The sequence below is a fragment of the Halichoeres trimaculatus genome, unplaced genomic scaffold (genome assembly GCF_033239565.1).
Source record: "Halichoeres trimaculatus isolate MK-OKI-2021-1 unplaced genomic scaffold, fHalTri1.1 fHalTri1_scaffold_6, whole genome shotgun sequence".
Taxonomy (NCBI): domain Eukaryota; kingdom Metazoa; phylum Chordata; class Actinopteri; order Labriformes; family Labridae; genus Halichoeres; species Halichoeres trimaculatus.
Window position 1 is genome coordinate 33,753,291 of NW_027437184.1, and position 24,612 is coordinate 33,777,902.

A 24,612-nucleotide genomic window follows, 5' to 3' on the forward strand; every position below is an offset into this window, starting at 1 on the left:
ATATTATCCATAAAAAATGCAATTGTATATTTCTTCCATAATTGTAAAAAATATAAACAAAGGTAGTTGTTTGGTTTTATATAAAGCCATGCAAAAAAAAAAAAAAAGTTTGATCTGATAATCACATTTCAATTTTGAAGCCTAAGTAAGTAATCCTAAGTCTTATCTTTGGACAATTTTTGTACGTTTTAGGATTGGCATATTTGTGTGTTCCCACTGCAGAGGGAGGAAAAATTATTAATATTATTGTTAAAGATAATGTTATTGTTATGTTGTTTTTTCATTATATTGAGCAAGCATTGAACAAATCTTGTTGTACATCTTAAAGCACAAAGAAACACTGGTTTCATTTAAGTTTATCCAAAGATTAACTTGTTATCTCAGGAAAACAAGTTTTGTTCTTGTGATAAAGAGAAAATGTGATTTTTTTTTCCTCAAGGTCACAACTGACAAGCATCATCTAAACTTTTTTTTTTCAAACAAGTTAAGAACAAAGAAATCTGACAGAATCAGAAAATATATCACATGCATGAAAAGAGAAATTACACAAAGGTTGAAAACAAGTAAATAATTAGGATAAAATTAATTCTCGACTATTTAAAAATTAAGGTTTTTTTTATTTTAGTGTTGGTGAGGAAAATGTTGGGAGAATATTGGAATCTGACATGATTTTTTTTATTATTATTATTTTAAAAATGTGCTTAATAAAATGGAAAAAAAAGAAAGAATAAAGAAAAAAAAACAAAGCATGATATGTTACTCATTTGTAATTGGCTATTATAATAGCTATAATGGCTAAGTTCTGTAAGTTGTATTGGGATGGACTGACAAAGCTGGGAGCAGTATTGAAGTTTAAGATTAAAACTATTTTATTCATCCGTTCAGTTTTGAAGCCTAGTCGCAAAAACATAAAAATACAACAAAAATTATTAATTCAGATATCCTCATACCAACTAAGAAATTCTCAGTAAGTGTATATTTCGTGATTTTCAAAGTACACTTCTTTCACATACGGCGCATGACGAGATAAAAAAAAAACCTTGCATTTTTGCTTTTTTATCGCATTTTGTAATAAATATCGTAAAATCCCAGCTACTTTGAACGCACCATGTTGTCGAATGCGGAAGGAAGTCCAGCGGCTCTCATGCTGTCAACGCAGAGGCAGAGGAGAACTCAAAACCTGAAGTATCTGTTAAAAAGTATGCTGTAAAACAGGTATTTTGAAGACAGCGCCTTTACAACGCTGAGTGGAACACGCCTTGTTAAGAGGTAAGTACAGATGTATGGACACACAGCTACTGCATTCTCATTGTTAAGTCGTGGGAGCTCCTATTTGACACAGTTGAACAGTTGGGAAATTAAAAAAAGACCCTGAAGAAAAGTCTTTGAGGATCCAAAGAGAATAGATAATCGGAGGTCGTCTCTAAAATAGTGGTTCACAAACCGTGGCAAAGGGGCGGGGTGCCCAATACGTAGTTCAGGTGCATTTAGTGCCATGAAAGAAACCAAAAAGGAAGCAGAACTGACAGGACATAAATCCATCTTTGTCAGTTCTGATGGACAATGGATTCAGTAAGTGCCTTCTTGCTTTTAAGGATTTCAGTAGTTGTGAAAAACAGTCTCAGTACAGGAATTTTTCAAAGCCTGGTTTGGATACTGCACATTTCTCTTTATGAATGTAAAATTACCCTGGAAAAGGAAGCTGTACACATTTCTTCTCCAGTTTTTCTGTTGATGTAATTTCAAATTTTCAGCCAGAATATTTGAGTACATGATGATAATTAGGAGATTGTTTCTTCATCATTTCCCCTAAAACACAGGAAAAGTCAATATCAAGCTTCAATCTCTCTAGAGTTTTCTTTGTTGGATAAATTTTATTCAGCATCTTTAAATAAACCTCTTTAACTTTATTGTTTAGCCATAAATTTATCACCACCTAGCCATTCTTTTCTTCCAGTCAATTTCACCATAAAGTGCAGAATTTTGCTAAGGGCACTAATATAGTTTGTATAAGATACCTGATTAATTAGTTCCAGCATTTATTCTTTTTAATGTCATTTATGTCAAGGAACAGACCACCACTGGGTGGAATCATCGTAGAGGTCTCGCTTGTAGACTGTCTAAGCAGTTGTAGTTCACTCCTCACCACTGTATAACCCTTTGGCATATTAGCATGAATTTGGAGAGGAGCTCATCATACAATAGTACATGTCCCTCAGCATTCAGAAGTTTTTTGTTTGTTTGTTTGTTTGTTTTTTTAAATTCAAATGGTGCCATTTTTAACCCATTTTTACAATAGATTAATTTATATTAAATAATCCTGTTATTTCAGAATATCTGTTTGCATGAAGTTATGTATACTAAACACCATTTTGCAGGACAGCAGTGCTTGTTTATTAATGTTTGCTAATATTACTGGTAATTTTTTAATCTTTCAATCACATTCAACAGAATTTGGATATCTATAGGGAAAGTATTCCATTATTAAAAAAAATTGTTAATGACTTTGAAAATTAGAGAAATATCTTTTTTTTTTCGGGCATACAGCGCTTTTTGTCCAGTGGTGTGACAGAGTCCTCTGGTGTGACAAATTGAAATATGAGTGGAAAAGGCAGTTTAGTGCACACATTTATGTCAAAAGTTCTGAACAGCATAATAATGATAATATCACTATGCACACATGAGGATGACTTGAAGCTTAATTATGATTTCATACTAATTATAATGAGTAGAACCCAACCGTTTCAGTGAAATCCCTGCATTTACATTGTATAATAGGGTAAAAACATAAAAAAAATTTTAGTTACTTTTTATGTGGAAATATAATCGGTGCAAATTGATAAGGATTGTGCCTATTATTCTTATCTGGCAAACAATCTCTGAATTAAATATTAATATAAAAAAGCTTGTCACACCGGTGGACAACTTTTAGGACTACAATGCAAAAAAGAGTAAAAAAAAATCTAAAATAAATAAGGAATTGGTAATGAACACATTCAATTTTAAGTTACTCACATATAGAGCAATACAACTATGTGTCATTTGACATACAGTTTGGACATCTATTTTTTTCCACTTTGGAATTGACTAAATTTCAATAACCCATAAACTAGAGCTGATGTGAATTACATAGTTTTCATAAGTAACAGCAGTAAATCTCTGTGATTCAAATGCCCAAACTATTAATATCACTGTTGTTCCTTCAGATGTGAATGTGTAAACATGGTATATATATCATAATCTCTACCACAGCAGCTAACTCCACAGCTAACAACTGACTGTCACTCACACACAGATTGAATAACAACTATAAGATTAAAATCTATCAGAGGCTTGTTAGCAGAGTGAGTGAGACACAACCCCTTCCTCTGCAGAGTGACAGACAAACAGCAGGAGAGGAGGCTGAACATCTTCACATGTAACATGAATAGGATTTATTTTATTCTCATCATACCAAAATTAAATAAACCCTGAAAGATCTTAAAATGGATAGTGATGGGCAGGAGGAGTGAAGATTTGATTAATTTACTGGAATTATGAAACTACTGACTTAAAGCAAAAATAATCTTAAAATGTGACCTAATGGAGCGCAGAAGGCTCAGTGGCCTATTTCCTCCACTACCCACTGTCCTCTCTACTATCCAATTAAAGGCATAAAATGCTGCCTAATTCCTCTGTTACAGTGACTGTGAAAGGTGACAATTTATTTATTTTCTTAATAAGTTGATTCCATTAGAAACCGTTAATGTAATGTAACAGTGGAAAAGTTCCTCTGCAAAAAAATTTAGAAAAAAATCTACTAAAAATTATGTTATTTGTCTAATTTTTTTGAACACATGGAAAAATCACTTTCCTGTAAGTTTTCAAGATTGATACATGAAGAAAAAAATTACAAACAGTACTTACAAAAATAAGGTAGGTTTTTGCACAGCTAAAGCACTTGTCTGAGAGTGTATTTGTTGGGTGGTAGTGAGGGGCATTGGCAGATGCCTGAAAGAACTTTTTCTGCAAAAGAAGGCGCAGAAAAAAAAAATCTGGGAGCCACAGGCTTAAAGAATTCACTCTTAAGTTTCATACCTACCAAGTAGTACAAACTTCTCTAACTATATTTCTTCTTCTTTGTCTGTGATGAGGTGTATTTTCCATTTTTCACAGAGTTTGTAATACATCTTTCAGTGGGTGAGATCCTGTGTATTTCATGTAGTAATGTGTGTATTTAATCTGCACAGGCCATGTCTCAGAAGGAACTGAAGGAGGCGTTTGTCCGTAACCTGAATGGGACCAGTCTGCAGGAGGTTTCCCTGGGCTCCTCCCTGGCTCCAGTGTGCCTCATCATCAGAGGACTTATTTTGATCATCTGCTATCTGATCAAAGGATCTCTCCCTCTGCCACTTCCACACGTCTCTCACCTTCTCTTGGACTTCTCTGCTCTTATTCTCCCCCTGGTGCTGTCGTGCACCATCCTGAGCAGCGTCCTCTACCATGTCATCATCAGCCTCGTGTTTGTTGTAGTTTGTGTGACTTGCTGTTTGTTTTTTAAAAGCAAGCACCCACAGAACACCGTCAGCAGTTTTCTTCAGAGTCATATTGAGTCCAAGCAGGTTCCCTTTGTGACTTTATTCAGAGTGTTTGTCAATGTGAAAACAGCCATCAGCATTCTTGCTGTGGACTTTGCCGTCTTTCCAAGGCGCTATGCAAAAACAGAGACCTATGGGACAGGTGTTATGGACTTTGGTGTCGGGGCATATATTTTTGCCAATGCTCTCGTCTGTCCAGAGGCGCGAGGGAAGAGCTTCTCAGGATCCAGGTTGAACCATGTGAAAAAGCAGCTCCTGTCTGTGTGGCCGCTGGTTGTTCTCGGTATGGGGCGGCTGGTGAGCGTGAAAATGTCTGGCTACCATGAGCATGTGACAGAGTACGGCGTCCACTGGAATTTCTTCTTTACATTAGCTATTGTCAGGGTGGTTGTATCTTTGCTTTTGTCTGTTTTTCCAGCAAGGCTCTCGTGGGTCTATGCAGTTCTGATCAGTGGACTTTACCAGTTTGTCCTGGAGACATCAGAGCTGAAGGACTTTATTCTCTACAACAATGATAGAGACAAAGACTTTCTGCATGCCAACAAGGAGGGCATCTTCTCTGTTGTGGGTAATGTAGCTCTCTACTTAGCAGGAGTTCAGGTTGGACTTTATGTCATGAAACCTCGATCTCTCGTCCAACAGTGGTTTCAAGTTCTCTTTAACCTCTTGTTTGCATGTTTTGTTCTGTTTGCTGCTCTGTGGGCCTGTCAGACACTCTTGGAGCCAGTGTCTCGTTGCTTAGCTAATTTACCTTTCTTCATCTGGAGCGTTGCCCAGTCTTTGTTGTTTCTCTCCTGCATTGGTTTTGCTGATATGGCTTTACTGTTTTCCAAAAGATCCTCAGGGTATCATTTTGTTCCCTCTTCGTGGAATTTGTGTAAGAAACAATCCGACTCTGAGCAAAAGACAGCAGAAATGGAAGGACTCTGCCTGGTTCAAGCTGTCAGCAGGAACCAGTTGTTATTTTTCCTGCTTGCAAATGTCATGACGGGATTAACCAACTATGTAATGGACACACTAAGTTGCAGCCATTTATTTTCAGTGTGTGTTTTGCTGTTGTACATGTTCATAAATTGCTTTGTAATTTATCTTTTACATGTTTGTGAAATCACGATAAAATTCTGGTAATGCAACAACTGTAAAACAGTATGATCAACCTGCACCCTGAAGGTTTTCATGGAGCTGACAGAGCACTATTTCTATCCTGGAACTGTTCAAATACTGTCTACATCTGGTGTTATCCAGAAATCACCTGAACTGCTGTAAATATAACTGCCTCTAATTTATCCTTTTTCCTTTTTGATGAATACAAATAAAAAAAACTTTTTTTTTTCATTTTTGCTGTGAGATTTAAGCTGCAAATCAAGTCATAGTTTATTGTTTTTATAGATCCATAACAATGTCCCAATAGAAAAATAGCACTTAAATATCAGCGCTAGTCATCTGTGTTCCAGTCAGAATTATGAGCAGTGTCTGTAGTACTTAAAACTAAGGAATTGAACTTAAAAAAAAAGCTGAAATATGGAAGTAAATTTGTTCCTGTTTTTGAAAATGAACAGTTATCCATCCATCCATCTTCTTCCGCTTATCTGGGGTCGGGTTTATCTGAAATAAAATATATCAAAAATATTTGCATTGACTTAAATGAAATCAACAAAGTTATAAAATTGTACTTGTAATATGGTTCCACAAAACTATCAAAAAATGTACAAAATAACAGTTCTTAGACAGTTTCATGCATGCCTCAAACAAGTTAACTGACTCAAACCCATTAACGTTTGTTTATGTGAATGGTTATTCACCTTTTGTATTTTCTATAAATTTTTGGAAATTAGTATTGTTTTTTTTTTTTTTAAGTTTGCTGGGGGGGGGTTACACTAGTATGATTAAAAACTTTAACCCCAACAACATAAACTCTGCAGGTATTTGTCTGATACCTTTCATGGCGTTTTGGTTTTCTTGGTGTGGTTTTCCTCAGCCTCCAAACACGACAGGCACAGACTACAAAGAACTGTCAGGGCTGCAGAAAAAATCATTGGAGCCAGCCTGCCGTCCATCCAGGACTTATACCGGTCCAGGACCAGGAAGCGGGCTGGCAACATCTCTGCAGACCCTTCACACCCTGGACACAAATTGTTTAAACCGCTCCCCTCTGGCCGGTGTTACAGAGCTCTGTGCGTCAAGACGTCCAGACACAGGAACAGTTTTTTCCCCCAGGCCGTATCACTGATGAACACTTAACAATTAACCTGCCATAAAGCAAAAACTCATATACCTCATGTACAGCTACAGCCTCTGTTTCTATTGCACATTCATGTTCATTTTTCATGTTTATTTTTTGTCTTGCAAATTGCACATTCTGATGTCTACTCAGTGCACTACTTTTTAAACTTTTTAACTTAAATTGTGTATATATCTTTATTCTACTCTGTTCAAAGTTGTTGTTTTTTTAATATTTTAATTATTATTATTTTCTCTACTACTTAAGTTCTATTTTTTCTGCTTTTTAATGTTTAGTGTTTCTCTGTGTTTTTCTATTCACAACAATTGTACCAAGAGAGTGCAACTTTAACCGAAGTCAAATTCCTTGTATTCTGGAAATACATGGGGAATAAAGCTCATTCTGATCTTCTAAAGGATATTTGTGAATTTATTAACATCAAACCAAGTTAAAACTTAAATAAAAAATGAATACATTGTTTTTTGGAAAATTGTTCAAACCTTGAACAGGGTCACTAAATCACTCAAAAACAAACTGTATTCACAGCAGGTCTGTCTTTGTGAATGGACAGTCTCTCCCTAACAAACCACACAGCGCCCCCTACGGGCTCCTGTGCGTCACGACGTCAGCTACTACGTGCTGAGGGCAAAGGTGAAATCAGTAACGAAGATTCCGCCACCGCTGCAGCCTCACTCACTGTCGCACTTGTTCAGCTTTTAAGTGTTAAATTTAGAAACGGGTAAGTTAGCCAGCTATTTGTACGAGTTCACAGCCCTGCCTACATTCGGGGTGGCAGATAATGATCATGTTTTTGAACATTTTCACAGCGCACCGGCGAAAAGTGACATTTGCTAAGTGGCTAGTTTAACTTTATATTAGCTATGTAAGCTAGCGTTAGCTCTGTGGAGCAGCGAGAAAGTAAGCAAAGTTTGTTGACAGGGACATATTTCGTCAGCACTGACCTCTTTAACACATACAAGGTCTTATTATACTTAGTTTGAATCGTGTAGGGGTATTAAGAATAAAGTACACTGAACGGCTTTCTGAGTCTCCTCACAGGTCTGCTCTTCAAATTAGCTCCAAGGCTAGCGCTAAGTTGCTATCCGCCGGGTGGTCGCATATGTCTCTCTCTGTCCGTGAAACAGATATCAGCTCTAATAAACCAATTTTAACAAATTGAGCTCTGCTATCATGCATGGATAAAAGTTGCTTGTTATATTACACCACCGCGCCGTTCTCCCCCCCTCTGGCCCCCGTTTCTCAGGTTATTTTGCTAACTTAAGTTAGCCGCTTAAATCTGGGTCGGGACAAATCTGACTCAGTTGCAACATTTTTGGTGACGTTATATCAGATGTTGTCAACGTCAGCGATATCTTGGCATTATAAACACTTTCTAACATTAAGTATGTATGAAATGTGGTATTAGGGCGTGGAGCTGGAAGTTGTAGCCAGTGAGCTGTGACCTGCAGGAGATTAGCTTTAGCGTGGTGTAGCCTGAGCCCACGTCAGATGTAGTCAGTGGGTCTCTTCTGTGTCATCCACAGGCGAGCAGGAGCCATGGCACGTCTAGTAGCAGTTTGTCGGGAAGGAGAAGAGGACTACCCATTCCTGTCCAGACAGATCCCTCTGTACATCGACGACTCTCTCACGGTAAGTATCATTTCCTCTCTGCATGTCCATGAAGTGACACTGATCAGCCTTTTTGAGTGCTCTTTCGCTCTTCATGAGCGCTCAGGATTTATTTCAGTCCAGGATGATTGGTTCAGATTATCCTCATCCCCTGATTTGGTGCATTATGTATTTCAGTAAATACTACCTCTGAGAGTTAATAACTCCACTTCTACAGGTTAATGTGAATAAAGCTCAGGTGCTGTAACAGCTAAACTAGACAGTTAAAACACATTAGTTCACATTCATATATGATGACTGATGATGGTTTAGAGAAAGAAACTCAAAATACTTTGATGTAACTTGACAGGGTAACTTGTGAAACAGTTGCACATTTAATTTCAGGGAAACTGGTAATATCATGATGCGGTGATTCTGCAAGAATTGGTCCATTGTAAAATAATTTAAAAAAACTAGTCATCTCATTTTTCTGCCAAGAAAACTTATGGTTCTCTGCAATGTTATAATAGTTTTGGATTTGTTATTATAGTTTAGTTTTGGTTAGTTTTGACATTTTTTTCCATTACAGTTTAGTTTTAATTAGAAAATTTCGATTAGTTTCAGTTTAGTTTTAGTTTTTTTCATATCTTATTAACTAGGGATGCACGATATTATCGGCACAATATCGGTATCGGCCGATAAAAGCGTAAAAACACGTTTATCGATATCGGCAGATATGAAAATTTCTGCCGATATGCACAGCCGATAAGGTGCTATTCAGTTAGGCTTATTATTATTTTCCATCTGAAAAATAAGCTCCTTAAATAAAATGTAGCACTTCATTTATTTGCACTGCAGAGCTCTGTGTCTGTCACCAGGTTGTTACAGTAGCTCTAAAATAATCGAATGCAACTTGGTTATGTTTAAAAATGCATTGTACATTTAAAGTTCATGTGATCTAAAGAAATTATTTTTCTGTATTTCAATACTGAATGTCTTGAGTTTGAAAAAATAATACATTTCTTATTTATGGTAAAATCAAATGTTTTTTGTCTTGTTTTATGTGTGTTTCTTAAACAAATAAGACAGTCACAATAAGAGTAACATATAAATACCAGTACAGGATAGACTTAGCTTTCTCTACAGTGAAAAAAACAAACAAACTTGTGATTATCGGTATTGGTATCGGTATCAGTATCGGCCAAAAGGGGTTTCGATATATCGGCTTATCAGATATCGGCAAAAATCCAATATCGTGCATCCCTATTATTAACCAGGTGCAGGATTCAAAAAGGTCAGATTAAATATTTTGTAATAGTGTTTATTTTTTAAGTCCAACATAGTGCTCACTGCTCAGTCAATGCTGATACTGAACTGTTGGATGCTGCCTTAAATGCAAGAAAATAATATAAACTCAATATAAAAAATATAAACCTAAATTATAAAAAAATAATTTTAACATAAATTATATAAAAATAATATAAACATAAGTAATATAAAACTATATAATATGAGCTTTAATAATTAGAAACTTGGACTCTGTAACAATAATGGTGCCACATTGGAGGAGCTTCACCTGCTGTGAGCAGACAGGATCCAGGAGACAGAGACTGAACAGACTGCTGGGGAGGCTCAGTCCTGGACCCTGTGGAGGTGGAGACTGGCTGGGCTGGAGAGTGGTGGACGGGCTGTCATCATCTATTTTCTTATGGACCTTTTTGCACTTTCTATACTCTTTCTTACTTTTGTTTTCTTAAATGCTGCTTTGACTCCTGAATTTCCCCTCGGGGATAAATAAAGTATTTTCTATTTCTATTTCTATAAAGGCAGACTCAAATATAACTAAAGTCAGACTCACATGCAATTAAACTATTACAGATGCTCTGATTCATTGCCACTACGTTTCGTCGCAGCACAGCGCACAGCCAGTCAGTGCAGTTAACAAGCACGTCCCAGTACCTCGTTATGATGGTGCTGTACGGCGCTGACAACTGCCGAAAACTGTCGTAAAATTGGTTGGGAAAATGTGTCGGATTAATTTAAATCCTAAAGGCTATTAAAATTGTCAAAAACAATAACTAAGGACATTTTGTCTCTAACTCTAGTTAGCTTCAGTTAGTTTTGTGAACACAAGATACAGTTTTAGTTTACTTATCGTTTTTGTTTTCTTTTCTAGTTTTTATTAGTTTGAGTTAACTGCAATGTATTTTAAATTTTAGTTTTTGTTTTTAGTTTTGTTTTAGTTAACTATTATAATTTGGTACTCTGAAGGATTCATTTTATCTGTTCCATGAGAAGTCAAAGCAGTGTCATCAGGAGTTAAAATTGAAGGCTTTTCTGTTTTTTGAAATACCAAAATGTTGTGTCAGTGCTACAGTTTTAACAAACAGTATGTCACACATTTTTGTACCCACATCCAGCTGCCTACACCCCTCTGTGATTTATGATTTATGATTTAAATCTGATTATAGGACAAAATTCTCTCAGGCAGCAACCCTAATAAAAGATAGCATGATCAGCTGATTCATCGAGAGGATGAATGGAATTATGACATAATCATCTGCCTATACCTGCACTCATGAGGCTGATATCACCACTGCCTTTCCTAGATGATAACATGTTTATCCCATTCTAAATGACAGCAGATCAAATCTGAAGCAATTCTTGGTTTTTTTTGATGCATATTCTGATTTGATGTTTGGAGTTATGCCATTGAATACTGATTTTACCACAATTATCACTCCAAAGTATCACGTTTTTTTCGGAAATCTGGTCTTTTCAACCAGAGTTTTAACCTTTTTTGTATTTATTAAAGATTGCAGATGGCTGGACAAAAAAAAATTTCTGTGCCCAGATTTTTACTCAAGTTTAGAAATGTTTTGTTGTTATTGGTAAGTTGTGGTACAGTATCAAATACAAAAAAAAAAACACAAAACACGTTGGCATATTATATCGACAATCGGTTGTCCCGGAGTTTTGTCGTCTTTCACTGAATAACAGATATCAGCCGACCACAAAATGAAAGTTTGTCTAAATTCAAGTTTGGTTCCAGCAACTATTTGTCATTTTCTGGCCCACAACTGTCATAAATGTTCTGTGAAAAATACTCAATGCTGCAGTATCCGTATCGTATCATCATATAAAATGTAATAACCAGACATCCCTACAATTTAGGGTGTTTTCCTCCTCATATAAACAGTTTTAAGAATTTAATTTTGTTGTACAGTATTCTCACCTTTGGTTAAGTGTAGGGATACTAGAAGCTGAGAAGTGACACGTTGTTCATGTAAACAGTGCCAGACATTCTCAGAGTTCAGATTATAGTTTATTAACGGTCAAACTCAGCTGATCATGTGGTTATTAATTTATTTAATATTTGTCTTTGTCTTGTTTTGTCAGATGGTGATAGAATTTCCTGACAGTGTCATCGATAGCGACAGCAATGAAATAAATGCAGCACAGTGGAAGCAGTTTTCAGAGGTGAGTGCTTTTATTTTCCCAGAGTAGCTTCAGTGTTACTGTACAAAAGCGTCTGTTATTTGTTTTATTCTGTGAACATGAGCAGGTGAAAGAGTGTTTGGGTTCAACAATGCAGTAACAGCCCTGTGATTCCTCTGTTGACAGTATTACTCCAAACTGAAGCAGCAGGACTTGAACGTGGCCCTGATGGTGACCTCCAGGGAGGTGTATGCTGCGTTGTCCCAGCTGGTGCCGTGTGTGGGCTGCAGACGGAGCGTGGAGCGTCTCTTCTCACATCTCGTGGAATCAGGAAACCCAGCTCTGGAGCCCCTCACGGTGAAACCCACAGGCATGCTCTCTGTCACCAAAGCCTGTTTATCCGACATGAAGGAGCTCTACACCCTCTTCTACGTCCATGGGTGAGTCGCAGAGATAGGAGTCTTTGTTTACACAGAAACATAATGAGGCATCAACCTCTCACCTTATTAAGTGCTGGATAGCGATGGGACAGCTTGTCCTGGCTCTGTTCTTTAATGCTATCTGTGAAAGACAATCCTGGCTTTAACGCTGTGTTGTTGTTGTTTGTTTTAATTCAGGTCAAAGTTGAACGACATGATTGATGCGATTCCAAAAAGTAAAAAGAACAAACGCTGCCAGTTACACTCCTTGGACACACACAAGCCTAAACCTCTGGGGTGAGTTCCTATGACTGTTAGATTTATTTTCTTTACACTAAAAACATTTAGGAAGGCGCTATGAAAAAATATAAATAAACTATTACATAGAAGTATAACACATCATATCATGTTACTAAGGTTAGATGTGTGAAATCTCTCCTCTCCTTGTAGAGTTCATGACATAATAAAAAAACGACTGAGTTGAGCTCTATTTTTGTCTGACTCCTAGAAAGTGTCTCAGCTCTGTGAGTTGTTTGATGTTTTATTCCTGTTTTTTCTTTATGGAAAGTTGAAAATATAGACATACTTAAGCCAGATTTGGAAAATGTCTGAGCACCTTGACTGACAAGTGTATTATTAGACAGAAACCAATATGGAGTGTTTGAGGCTCTTTAGGGATTATTTGTTAAGACTTCTTAATATTTCAAAAGATTTTGTTACACTATGAGCCGCTTTATTGGAAAATTAGGGCATAAAAACCGTTAACCCTCAAATATAACAGCCCTGAAAAATCCTGTCTTTTTCATTTTGTGAATGATTTCCTCTCTTGAAGTTAAAGGGGACATATCATGCTGATCCCTGATTTAATACTTACATATAATATAATAAATTTGAAAACAAGACCTTTCACCTCCTGAATCTTCAAAAATGAGAAATTGTATTTTTCCTAAAACGAGATTTAATGCCTCTGAAAATAGGTCATTGCCAGTTGGCCGAGAGATTTCGACCGTCGTGACGACACGAGGATCCTTTCTTTTTATTGGAGTAATCTGATAAAGCAGCTCCTCCTCTGTGATGTCAGTTAGTCACACAACCGCCACTGAGGGATACACCCACCAAGAGCCGAGTATAAACGTATAAACTATACATGTTACAGTACCGGTTTGACTCACCACACTGAAGCGTCCTGAGATGATCTGTGTCGAGGTGGATTTTCTTCCTCCTGAGCTGCAGAACCGTCCGGGTCTGACTCGGGGTCCAATACAAAAGGACGTATCCTACACTCTGCCATTTTATTAGTGCTATCAATGCCTTACGGTGAAGTTTTGGCAAACAGCAAACTCGCTCGGTCTGCTCCACTCAATGTGACAATTTTGTAAATGCTGCAAAAACCGCCCCCTGGCTCTACCCCCTCTGCCCCTCTGATAGAACTGACCAATCAGAGCACAAAGGGCTGTGAACTTGCGAGGTTACTGGAGGTCATTCTGGAAACAGAGCGTTTCAACGAGATCTTCAGAATGGCCTAAAATGAGGATATTGAGAACGCTATTGTGGGGCAATGAAGGAACTAAATGACTTGTTCTGAGGGCAGAAATGCTTTACAGGCATCCTAGTCTGGCACAGTGTAAAGGAGAAACAAGCATGATATGTCCACTTTAAGGATACTCCGTCATAATATCAATCAATCAGTCCTCATTTATATAGCGCCAAATCATAACAAAGGTTATTTCAGAACTCTTTCCAATAACATTAACAGGTCTAGACCCGTTAAAGTTAACAAAATTTTATTAACATAAACCCAACATCAAGACAAGATAAGGAGTCTGATCGCATCTTAACCCACCATGATTACAGAGCTTTGCAGCATTTCGCAAGTTACAATGGAGAGGAAAAACTGGACAGAACCAGACTCATGTTAGACAGACATCTGAGGAGACTGTGTTGGGGTTGAAGAGAGAGAAATGTTGACAGGCAAAAAAGAGAGATGTAGCCAGAGAGGAGGAGAGACACACACAGACACACACAGACAGTCTGTAGTTCGGCATTGTAGCGATGATTATAGTGAAACTGTAGGTCCACCACAGAAGGCCGTCCACATCACCGATCCAGAGGAAGCTTTGAGACAAACTCAGAGCCTCCCAGAGAGGTGTATGGTCAGTATCTATAACTGGACTTTAAAATTAGAAGTTAGACTGACGGACAGAGAGAGGGAAACTGGAGCCCAGTGTGTCAGTTTCTCCCCCACAGTCTAAACCTATAGCAGCAGAACCAAGAGCTGGTTCAGGCCTGATCCAGCTCTAACTATAAACTCTATCAAAAAGGAAAGTTTGAAGTCTACTCTTACAAGTAGAGATTGTGTCTGTCTTCCAGACAATGTGTAAATATTGAGTTTCTTCTCTGGTGTTGGCTTTATAGACAGTGACTTTTCATTCAGTGTTAGTTTAGTTTGGGTTCAAATTCCAGTAACAAAACAAGGGATGTCAGGCTGTGGCACATTGATAGTTCTGCTCTATCATAAATCAAGTCACTCACCAAAATCAATCCCAGTCAGCTCTACTTTAGTATTTAGATGTACCTTTCAATACGAATTGAATTATTGAAGATATACAGGAAGTAAAAGCTCTCAGTGCCTTTAACTCCTGAGAATACTGAGCCCTCAGCCCAATATTTATTTTAACGATAAGTGTTTGAATGTTTAACAGCAGTTTGGTTAAAAAATGCTTCAGAATTTACAGAAATGATTATTTGATTGTATAATTTAACACCTTGTGGACTAAATCATAATTTAGCCTTTGTGCCAAGTTTGGACCGATTCTTTCCCACCGATACCAGATCCAGCCTTGAGAGGACTGGCGCCAATACCCGATATCAGGATCAAATCGGTGCATCCCTACTTGAGAGCATAACTCTATATTAGGATGCGGCAATCCGTGCCGTGCTTAAGCACACTTCAGCCCTAAAGCATGTTTTGATGGCCAGTGTGACTGCAACCATGCTGTGCTTGAGCACGATTCACTTCAGCGCGTGTGATCCATGGCGTATGATCGCTGCGAGCGCATCTTTGGACAATCATTTTAAATGAAGCGAGGTTGTTAGAGGGCTGTGTCAGGCCAAAACGACTTGGCATAAGTCCAGAAGTCTCTAAAGTTGTAGCAGTGCTCTCTGTGTCTCATTGTGCTGACTCTGATGAGATTGTGCTTCATGTAAACACTTTCTGAATGACTTTTCCAAAAACAATAGTATACATGATAAGGAATATTCCAATCTCTGGTCTACATGCACCGCTATAATCAAACAGAATAGTCAATGAGGCATGCGCCGAAAAACGTAAACATCACGTGATTTATCAAAGACGGAGGACAACAGTTTTTTATCACGGTATTATACTCCGTATTGCGAGTTTGTTGTCCGTCCAGTCTTGAAATTATGTTCAGTTCTTCAAAGTTTGGATCAAAAGCAAACTTTCCTCCAGTGCTGACGGCTCACCGCCATTTATAAAATTGTGGAATGTCTCTAGTTGCGTCTTACGTCATATCTGAGCATGCGCCGAAAGAACGCACCCTGATAACTTTCCGTTTGAGTGGATACATGATACCTCAATCGGTTTGGGGAAAGGAATATTCCACCCCTGTGAAGCTGATTTCTTTCAGAATGAGGTGTATACAAAGGTTAGATTCTTTCCGTTTGAGCAAATAAACTGAATGCAAGCAGAATATTTGGGTCCATGTATACGTGGCTACTGTTGTACACACAGGTTGTTTTTTACACATTAACGGTGTGTAATACTGTTTGCCCACAGGGGGAGCTGGATGGATGTTTGGGAGCTCATGTCTCAGGAGTGCAGGGATGAAGTGGTCCTCATTGACAGTACTTGTCTCTTAGAGACTCTGGAGACATATTTGCGTAAACACAGGTAATGTGCCTGACCTTTGTTCTGGTCCCTTTATTTCTACTCTCAGACGTTTTGCAGTAGTTTCAACAGGAGTTGCATTAACAGCACGTTACTTAACATCCACAGGTTTTGCACGGACTGTAAGAGCAAAGTTCTGAGGGCGTATAACATCCTGGTGGGAGAGCTGGACTGCTGTAAAGAGAAGGGCTACTGTGCTGCCTTGTATGAAGGGCTATGCTGTTGCCCCCATGAGCGCCACATCCACGTGTGCTGTGAGACCGACTTCATCGCTCACCTCCTCGGCCGGGCAGAGCCGGAGTTTGCAGGGGGATATGAGTGAGTGAGATTTTCAAAGTGACGGGAACAGCAACTGCTTTCACCTCTGATGGGGATACATTTTCTTTCTTACTCTGTTTGACACATGCATCTTTTATTCTTTTGAAGACGCAGAGAGAGACATGCAAAGACCATCGATATCGCACAGGAGGAAGTCCTGACCTGTCTGGGTATTCACCTGTATGAGCGGCTGCACAGGATCTGGCAGAAACTCCGAGCAGAGGAGCAGACCTGGCAGATACTCTTCCATTTAGGAGTAGATGCTCTTCGCAAAAGTTTTGAGGTACACAACATCAAAATACAAATTTACTCATCAGACAATGAGTGCATTATGATTACAGATGTATCTGTCTGTAGATGGCGGTGGAGAAGATGCAGGGGATCAGTCGGCTGGAGCAGTTTGTGGAGGAGCTGTCTGAGGAGGAGAGAGCCAAAGAGCTGAAGCAGGAGAAAAAAAGGCAAAAGAGAAAAAATCGACGGAAAAACAAGTGCAGCTTCGCCATGTCTGAGCAGGAGGCAGATGACAAGGAGAAGAACGATGAGGTAATCCTCCACCGTCACTCAGCAGGGGTCCCTGTGTATCGTACTTTAGAGCACATCTGATGATGTTTTTTCTTTCAGGGCTGTCTTGAGTCTGTGGAGGGCACATGTCAGGTCTGCTGCATCCAAGATGAAGAAGAGGAGGAGGTTGGGTGCGGTGAGACAGCTGCTAATGTCAGCTCTTCATGTAGCTGTACAGACACCATCAAGCAGAGTAAGGAAATGACCTCAGACACCGAAACCTATTACATTTGCTGTCACACACTAACACAGTCAGTCATTATCAACAAAAACACAGGTGGAGACAAATGGAGATCATTGAATAATGAACATTTTCAACAGATTTATCCCCCCGATGCACCGGGAGCGACTATGGCTACTTCTCAAGCATGGAAGGCAGTGAAATGGGATCACGAGAAGGTTCTGATGTCGCCTGCTCCGAGGGAATATGCAACCACGACGAAGCAGGTCTGGTATAAATGGTGTTAAGATCCTGAGGTTTCAAACCTCTAAGGTTTTTTTTCCCTTTGGATTGTTCAACACATGGTGTTTTTAGAGTTTTACACTCAGTGTGATTCTTTTTATCTCTAAACCCTCAGCAGGAGACGACTCAAACACCCATGACTGTGCTGCAGACAAAGAGGAGGATGCTATAGACAGCATTGTGGACTGCTGGCCTCTCCCTGAAGAGAACTCTCAATCCAAGAGTAAAAAGAAGAAAAGGAAGGGAAAGGGTTTATGCAACAGTCAGGTGAGAAGAGTTCAAGGGGTCACACGCTGTGTAATAAACAGTTAAAGTGGGGTACAAATTAAAACACGTTCTCGTTCTGCAGGGGCATAAAGCTGAAGGTTACATGCCAGGTGGGAGCACAACGGGCCACTGTACACCGTCACACTCTTGCCGAACCAAAGAAATCTCCTCCTCCTTGTGCAGCGATAAACTTGCCAGCACTGCTCTACAGTTACCATGGACTGCTCATCAGAAGAACCTCAGCCTTAATGGGAACCCTGCAGACACTAACATCAGTCTGGTGGAACTTCTGGTTAGTGAGAAATGAAGTCTGTATCCAAGAAATGCCACAGGAGACAGCTGGACTTGTTATGATGGGATGAACACAGCTATTAAGTTTAATGAAAGCTGTCTTTGTATTAAGATGTGCTGTTAAGTCATTAACTGTGCATGAAGGCACCTAAAGGAGGAGCACTGGAACTAAAACTGCAACTTGGAGTTCCTTAAACCTGCAATCTTGCCCTTATCCACCAGGGGGCACTGCACTCCTCACTAGTCAACAGTGGTTTAACAATGCCTTTCATTGAGCCTAATTCTCTTTCTCTTTGTTCTTTTTTTTTTCAGGATGACTCTGAAGTGGCCTCAGATGAAGAGAACTGTCTGACGCAGGATGAAATCCAGGGGTTTCTAGAAAGAAACCAGTCTTTCTACAACAACCGGCACCAATACCGACAGCTTCTGAAAGAGAAATTCACCAACTACTGTCGCTCCACCGAGCAGAATAAACCTGGCTGTAGAAAGTGGGCTTGCCACCACCAGTATTAACTAACTACACTTACAGCCCCTCCTCCTCCTGGGAAAAACACTCGTGACCACTGCTGCAACGTCTCTATGGAAGAAAATTCTGAAGTACATTCGCTGTTTGGTTCTGTCAGTTCCCTTTTCAAAGTTAATGTGATTCTGAATTTCTGTTGCTCTCTCTTTTTCACGTGTACAAAAGCTCACTTTTTCATCTCATTTCTCGGCCACGTCCTCACCTGTGATTGTTCTCTTTGACCAAGCTTCGCTACATGTCGTTGGTCTCCTGTGGGGTCGTTGGGTAAGAGCACAGTGGAATCAGTAATCGAGCTTTGCAAGCTGTGTCGTTAGGGATGCATTTTAGGGGTCTCATTTTTATGTGTTCTTGTTTTTTTTTCTATTCTTTTCCCTTTGGTGAAACTTCAATGTAGTGGTGAAGGTTGTACCGTTCAATGTGTACAGAAATTCTAAATATAGACATTTTACAGAGAATAAACATCCCTTTGTAATGAGAATTTGGCTGTAATGTCAAGAGAACAATGTGCAAAATTTACTAAATAAAGAGTATTTATCAATAAGCATTAGTGTTGTCATCTTCTAACCTTTGTTTTGATCTTAGAATATAGAGAATTACAGGAGCTTCTTTCTTGCCTCTCACCCCCTTGTATCATATTCACAATGTAAACGTAAGGGCATTTTACAAGCATAGCAGTGACTTTAGACAGTTGTTGCTTAAATCATTTTTGGCGCCATAATGGGATAGCCAATATAACATTGTATGTTTTTTTATATGCAGTGCTTGACAAATTTTTTACACCACCTGACATAACAACGAGAAAAGCCACCCAGCATCATGAAGTGATTTGAATCAGACTCTTTATTCTCAGTGAATTCTCTCCTTTTGGACAGAAGTGAGGAGTTTAAAACAGGTTTTATGGTTTTATTCCCAGTTTTGAACCAGAAATCTGAAATGCTCTGAAACAAACAAACAAAAAACACTTTAACAGTTTTTTGTGTTCAGCAACATAAGCAAATTAGAGTAATTTGTCAATCATGATTATAATTTAGCATTGAAGTTATCGTTTTATTTAAAGAGCTTGCACATCCTGGTAAATTGTTCATCAGAGGCAAACTTCCTACACAGGATGGTGGTCAAATAAAGTTGTTAAGCACTGAATATGTGTCTGTAGGAGACAGAAAACTTGGTTTTTCTTTTTTTAAAAATGTTTTCGTTTATAATTTTCAGTGTAAAAATGCTTTCCTTGAGTTTTAAGCTACCCCCAACCAAGTAAATAATTTCCTAGTCCTGTTGAACCATTTAAACCAAGTAAAGATTATGTGCTGGACAGTATTTAGCGTTCCCAAGACCTTTTTTTTTTTTTTTTTTAACAGGAAAAGGGCTTTTGAGTATTCTGCACCTTCAACCTATAACTTATTGCAGAATAACTAAAAGTTAAGAACTGGTGTTGCTAAATGTCCTTAAATCTCAAATGAAAGCAGATTCTTTCCAGTGTCATTTTTTGATAACCTGGTTACAGACCTGACATTTTGTTTATCTTTTATTGAGAATTGTGTATGTTAGTTGCACTTCTTTTCTTCATGTCTGCATTTTTTTTGCTACTGATTGTCTTGGTCAGGTCGTCCTTGAAAAGGGAGATTTTTAATTGTAACCTGGTTGAATAAGAATAAAGAAAGGTACTTCTTAGATAATTGTGACCCATAACTGTAGAGTGAAGAAAAGCAGTGATAAGAAAGAAAAACAAACTTTGGTCTTGAACAGTCGTATCATATCATGTTGTGGTTTGACCCGTCATAGTTTCCAGGCAGCTGTTTTATTTTCTAGATCACCAGAAAATGATCCTGCCATCTAAAGTTGATACTCTGTAATCATAAATCAGATTTATTTGGATATCAAGATTAGGGATGGGTACCGAATTAGGTACTTTTTTAGGTACCGACCAAATTATGACAAAAGTACCGGGTATCGATTCACGTAAAATCAAAAGGTACCATGTTTAGGTACCTAAACGCATCCTTGTGACTGTGAGGGACTGGAAGAGTAGGCAGTTTTCCATGCTGGACATGAACACAGCATTTCAAGGTTATATTTTGAAGAATATATTTGTTGAATTGTAAAAAAAAATATATATTTCATTATTGAACAAATTGATATATTTTTATCACATAAACACAAAAAAAGAACCGAAAATTGGTACCGTTGAGTACCGGTATCGATTGCTGGGTACCGGGCATCGGTACCGTATTGTTTCAAATGTAAAAGGTATCCATCCCTAATCAAGATGAATGTGGCCTGATCTCAAAGACAGTGGTTTTAAACAGCAGACTGTCACTTGCTAAACAAATGTGTTGTTCCCCTGTGTTCCAATAGGTGGCGGCAGGAAGCCGTATAAACACACTCACCAGTCCAGGCTGCAGGACTGAAAAATAAAGTGGGAGGTGATGTGAACCAAACATTTACCCACGACAGAGCTGTTCGTATTTTATCCAGAGGAGCGCATGGATCCGAGCACAGGCACACTGTCCACCGCTGTCCTGGATGCTGCACAGATTGAGACAGGAGGCAGCTGCATCCCTCAGGTTTCACTCAGTGACTAATATCCATTCCTACATTAGTGACAGGCTGTAGTTGGTGCACAGAGGTGAAGCACAGGAGCTGTTGTTCGGTGTATTGAACCGGTAACGGTAGAGCGCTGGAGATGGAGCGGTGGAAAGGCAGAGTGGCCCTGGTGACAGGAGCCTCTGTGGGGATTGGAGCGGCTGTAGCTCGGGCACTGGTCCAGCAAGGCATGAGGGTTGTCGGCTGCGCCAGGAATGTCGACAAAATAGAGGTGAGTAAATCAAATATACATATTTAACTGCTGTTATATGGTCCGTGACTTACAGAAAGAGCTAGCTCAGTTAATGCATCAACACACAAGCTAACAGCTAACATTAGCTTTACAACTTCAGTTAGGAGCCTTAAACGCTCATGAAGAGGTGTTCACTACGAGTGCCTTTTTTTTATATTACACAAAGAAATTTAAAAACAAAGAAAGTGGCTAAATAAAAGAAATATGGTTATAATTTAAACAACAACCATAAAACGATATTATTGTAAATGTAACAACTGCTAGCTAACATTAGCTGTAGAACTTAAACCTGTAGACATAACTTTTAAGTAAAAGATTTCTTTTTGAGTTCTATTGCTTTATTTTTAACAAATGATGTTAATAATAAGGAGGCGATACACATACAGAAAATACATGTTTATTCACTGTAGGCATCAGTAACACAGAGGTGATGTTACATCATTATAGTACTAATTTAATACTAACATCAAGAAATGGTGCACAGATATACTATATTCAGATATAAAATGTAAGATCTGTCTTAAAAAAGAAAATTGATACAAAAAGTAGATTACTATGGGAAAGAACAAAGCACAGAAGTTGCAGTATGGTATCTGATGCTGATTTCTCACGAGGTTTGGGATCAGGGGGAGAAATACCAGGATGTATTGTAACTTAATTGTACACAATAACAACATCACAACACTTAAGGATACAACAATCATGAAACAAATGGTCAAATGCAAGAAAATCATACAATAATGCATCACAATATCAGATTAACTGAACTTAAGTTGTGGTTAAACTTATTACAACAATTGACATCTTTTAGAGGTTTCAGGTTTGTTTTTGTTTTGTTTTTTAATTGGACATTAAAATACCCATGAGACACATTAAATGTCTACAAAGACACCATTATACTCTACAAACTATTAAATAGAGCTGTTACAAGAAGATTTAGGTCATTTTCCTTATTAAAAAAGAACATTAAAATGATGGACCATACTCAACCTCTGCCACAAAATTTGGTTGAGTTGTGAAATAAAATAGACAGATCTATTGTTCATTCAAAGGAAAACCGTTTTCTCGAGTTGCAGTAGATATGGGATAACATTAATGTTGATGTTCTCTGGAAATGTGCTGACATTATAACAGAGACATGTGCTTCTGTAACTGCTGCAAAAGGTGGACAAACCACATATTCAAGTTAAAAGTGGATAAAAACAGGAGGACTCAAGTCATCTGATATTTGTGCTCAGAACAAACATCTGCATGTTTTACAAACATGATTTAGAGGCAAAAAATGGTCAATACTATTAGATCTGTCAGGCGTTCTAACCCTTATGACCACCACTACACCAAAATTCTCCTTCAGTTATCAATGTTCAATGTTATCAGTGTAACTAACTATCATTAATTCAACTTGAAACAACAAGGAGTTGGGTATTGATGATTGTTTTTTGGCCCATTTTTTTCTGTTACATGCTTTTGACTTTTGATAATAATGCGCAAGCTAATTTTGAGATATAATAAATGGGGTTGACTGCTTCAACACTGTATAACATATGGACTTAGTGTCTGTGATGTCACCAATTTAATTCTGATACAGAGTTTTAAAGGCCCATCATCGTCTCAACCTAGCTTTCTTTGAGTTATGATGAGGTAAAGAGGCGGGGCTCTAGCCTCCCTACAGACAGCGACTGGGTGACCACCTGCCAGTCAAGTCAGCCATTGAGCTATTCTGAGCCAAGCTTTTCTTTGAACCCTTTTTTTTCTTCTTTTGCCTTGTTGCTTATGTGGTTTCCAGTGTTTCAGCTGCCAGCCTCTTGTGGTGTCTCTTTGAACTTAACTGAACTGAACTGAATTTTAGACTGGGGGTTGCTACTTGATTTTCTTTACCCAAAACTAATAGCAGGACAGAGGGCTCCTAAATGTTTGTGTTTAAGTTGTTCACAGTTTACTTTATGTCTGGTAAAAAATGCACTGAGCCTTTCTGAAAGTTAGGCTCAAGGTTTGTTGCCTCATTAGCAGTTGGCAATATCACTTTAGTAGCTTATCTAAGTATGACTACATTAAAGTGATACTCCGGGGTGGAGTATTACCCCTACAGCACTGTTTCTGTGCAGCAGAAGCCCAGGGCGCACGCACCAAACACCCCCTCCCTGCTCCTCTGCCGGTTTCCTCTGCACTCAGACGGGGCCATATTTTACTTGACCAAAAACACAAATAAACGGACTCCCTTCGAAAAAAATATCGGTCTGCATTCACGCTTTATTTAGAGAATTTTCAGCGCGTTACTTTCACACAAAAACACCACTAAATAAGGCTCTAGTTCTCATCGTGTCGTAGAACGGCGCTACCTCCGCTGCAGAGCCACAGCTGGCTACGAGGCGCTCGCCGCTTAGTGTATCAGTCTGCACGCATGGCGTGCCAGAAACGCAGGTAGTCTGCCAGGAGGAAGAGACACGATGAGAACTAGAGCCTTATTTAGCGGTGTTTTTGTGTGAAAGTAACTCGCTGAAAATTCTCTAAATAAAGCGTAAACGCAGACCGATATCAGATTCTTTCAGTGGGAGTCCGTTTATTTGTGTTTTTGGTCAAGTAAAATATGGCCCGGTCTGAGTGCAGAGGAAACCTGCAGAGGAGCAGGGAGGGGGTGTTTGGTGCGTGTGCTCTGGGCTTCTGCTGCACAAAAACACTGCTGTAGGGGTCATTTCTGCCCTAAACCCTGTGATAGGACCCAACTTGTTCCATCCCGGAGTATCACTATAATTCAAGTGTCGGTAGTGACAGCAGCCCAGAGGTCCACACCCTGGCTAAATACCCACCAGCTATTGCCACTGATTTAATATCAATGAGTCTGTATTCCTCTGGACCTGACTGTTAATAATTCACAATAAGTTACAACAGCCTAATGAGGCGTAGAGATACCCTTAAACCTGAAATCCCCTGGATATCAACCACCTTTTTAATCTGTTGTAGTTTCTGTTATTAATATTTTTATCATTTAATCCTTGCTCGGAAAATAATCCTCTATTGGCTGAACTCCTCCACTGAGGTCAGAGGTCAGGGTCAGCAGCCGAGCAGCATTTACAGAGCTGAGTGAGATTCACCATCTCTGTGTGTTCATCATATTATGGGATGTGTTACTAAGGAAGAGTGTAAGTCCTCCTGCTGGTCTCTGTTTGCTGCCAGTGTAGTGAT

At 38.8% G+C, this 24,612-nt stretch overlaps 3 protein-coding genes across 5 annotated transcripts in view; all 3 read left to right on the forward strand.

The window, feature by feature from the left end:
- The first annotated feature begins 1,116 nt into the window (after nucleotides 1-1,116).
- Nucleotides 1,117-7,002, forward strand: pigw (phosphatidylinositol glycan anchor biosynthesis, class W). 2 transcript variants are annotated; one of them, XM_074672640.1, is made up of 2 exons: nucleotides 1,117-1,269; nucleotides 4,230-7,002. In XM_074672640.1, the coding sequence occupies exon 2, from the start codon at nucleotides 4,233-4,235 to the stop codon at nucleotides 5,703-5,705; it is 1,473 nt and encodes a 490-aa protein (XP_074528741.1). In that variant the 5' UTR covers nucleotides 1,117-1,269; nucleotides 4,230-4,232; the 3' UTR covers nucleotides 5,706-7,002. The 2 variants fall into 2 exon arrangements, with proteins under 2 accessions (XP_074528741.1, XP_074528740.1); XM_074672639.1 differs by lacking the exon at nucleotides 1,117-1,269 and adding an exon at nucleotides 1,520-1,572.
- Nucleotides 7,003-7,424: 422 nt separating this feature from the next.
- Nucleotides 7,425-19,120, forward strand: ggnbp2 (gametogenetin binding protein 2). 2 transcript variants are annotated; one of them, XM_074672637.1, is made up of 14 exons: nucleotides 7,425-7,537; nucleotides 8,343-8,448; nucleotides 11,806-11,886; nucleotides 12,031-12,284; nucleotides 12,462-12,560; nucleotides 16,063-16,176; nucleotides 16,282-16,491; nucleotides 16,600-16,774; nucleotides 16,849-17,034; nucleotides 17,113-17,245; nucleotides 17,374-17,499; nucleotides 17,631-17,782; nucleotides 17,865-18,074; nucleotides 18,386-19,120. In XM_074672637.1, the coding sequence occupies exons 2-14, from the start codon at nucleotides 8,356-8,358 to the stop codon at nucleotides 18,584-18,586; spliced, it is 2,034 nt and encodes a 677-aa protein (XP_074528738.1). In that variant the 5' UTR covers nucleotides 7,425-7,537; nucleotides 8,343-8,355; the 3' UTR covers nucleotides 18,587-19,120. The 2 variants fall into 2 exon arrangements, with proteins under 2 accessions (XP_074528738.1, XP_074528739.1); XM_074672638.1 differs by having other exon boundaries at nucleotides 17,634-17,782.
- Nucleotides 19,121-21,027: 1,907 nt separating this feature from the next.
- The window catches only part of dhrs11a (dehydrogenase/reductase 11a), a 47,652-nt gene continuing 44,067 nt past the window's right edge, over nucleotides 21,028-24,612 (forward strand). Inside the window, exon 1 of the mRNA XM_074671453.1 lies at nucleotides 21,028-21,408. Coding sequence (XP_074527554.1) covers nucleotides 21,277-21,408 — 132 coding nt within the window. The 5' untranslated portion in view covers nucleotides 21,028-21,276. The remainder of the gene's footprint in view (nucleotides 21,409-24,612) is intronic.

Coding starts and splice junctions, on each gene's coding strand:
- ggnbp2 (XM_074672637.1), top strand. CDS start 8,356: ATGGCACGTCTAGTAGCAGTTTGTCGGGAAGGAGAAGAGGACTACCCA. Junction 12,285..12,461: donor ACCCTCTTCTACGTCCATGG/GTGAGTCGCAGA, acceptor GTTTTAATTCAG/GTCAAAGTTGAACGACATGA. Junction 17,783..17,864: donor AGGGTTTATGCAACAGTCAG/GTGAGAAGAGTT, acceptor CTCGTTCTGCAG/GGGCATAAAGCTGAAGGTTA.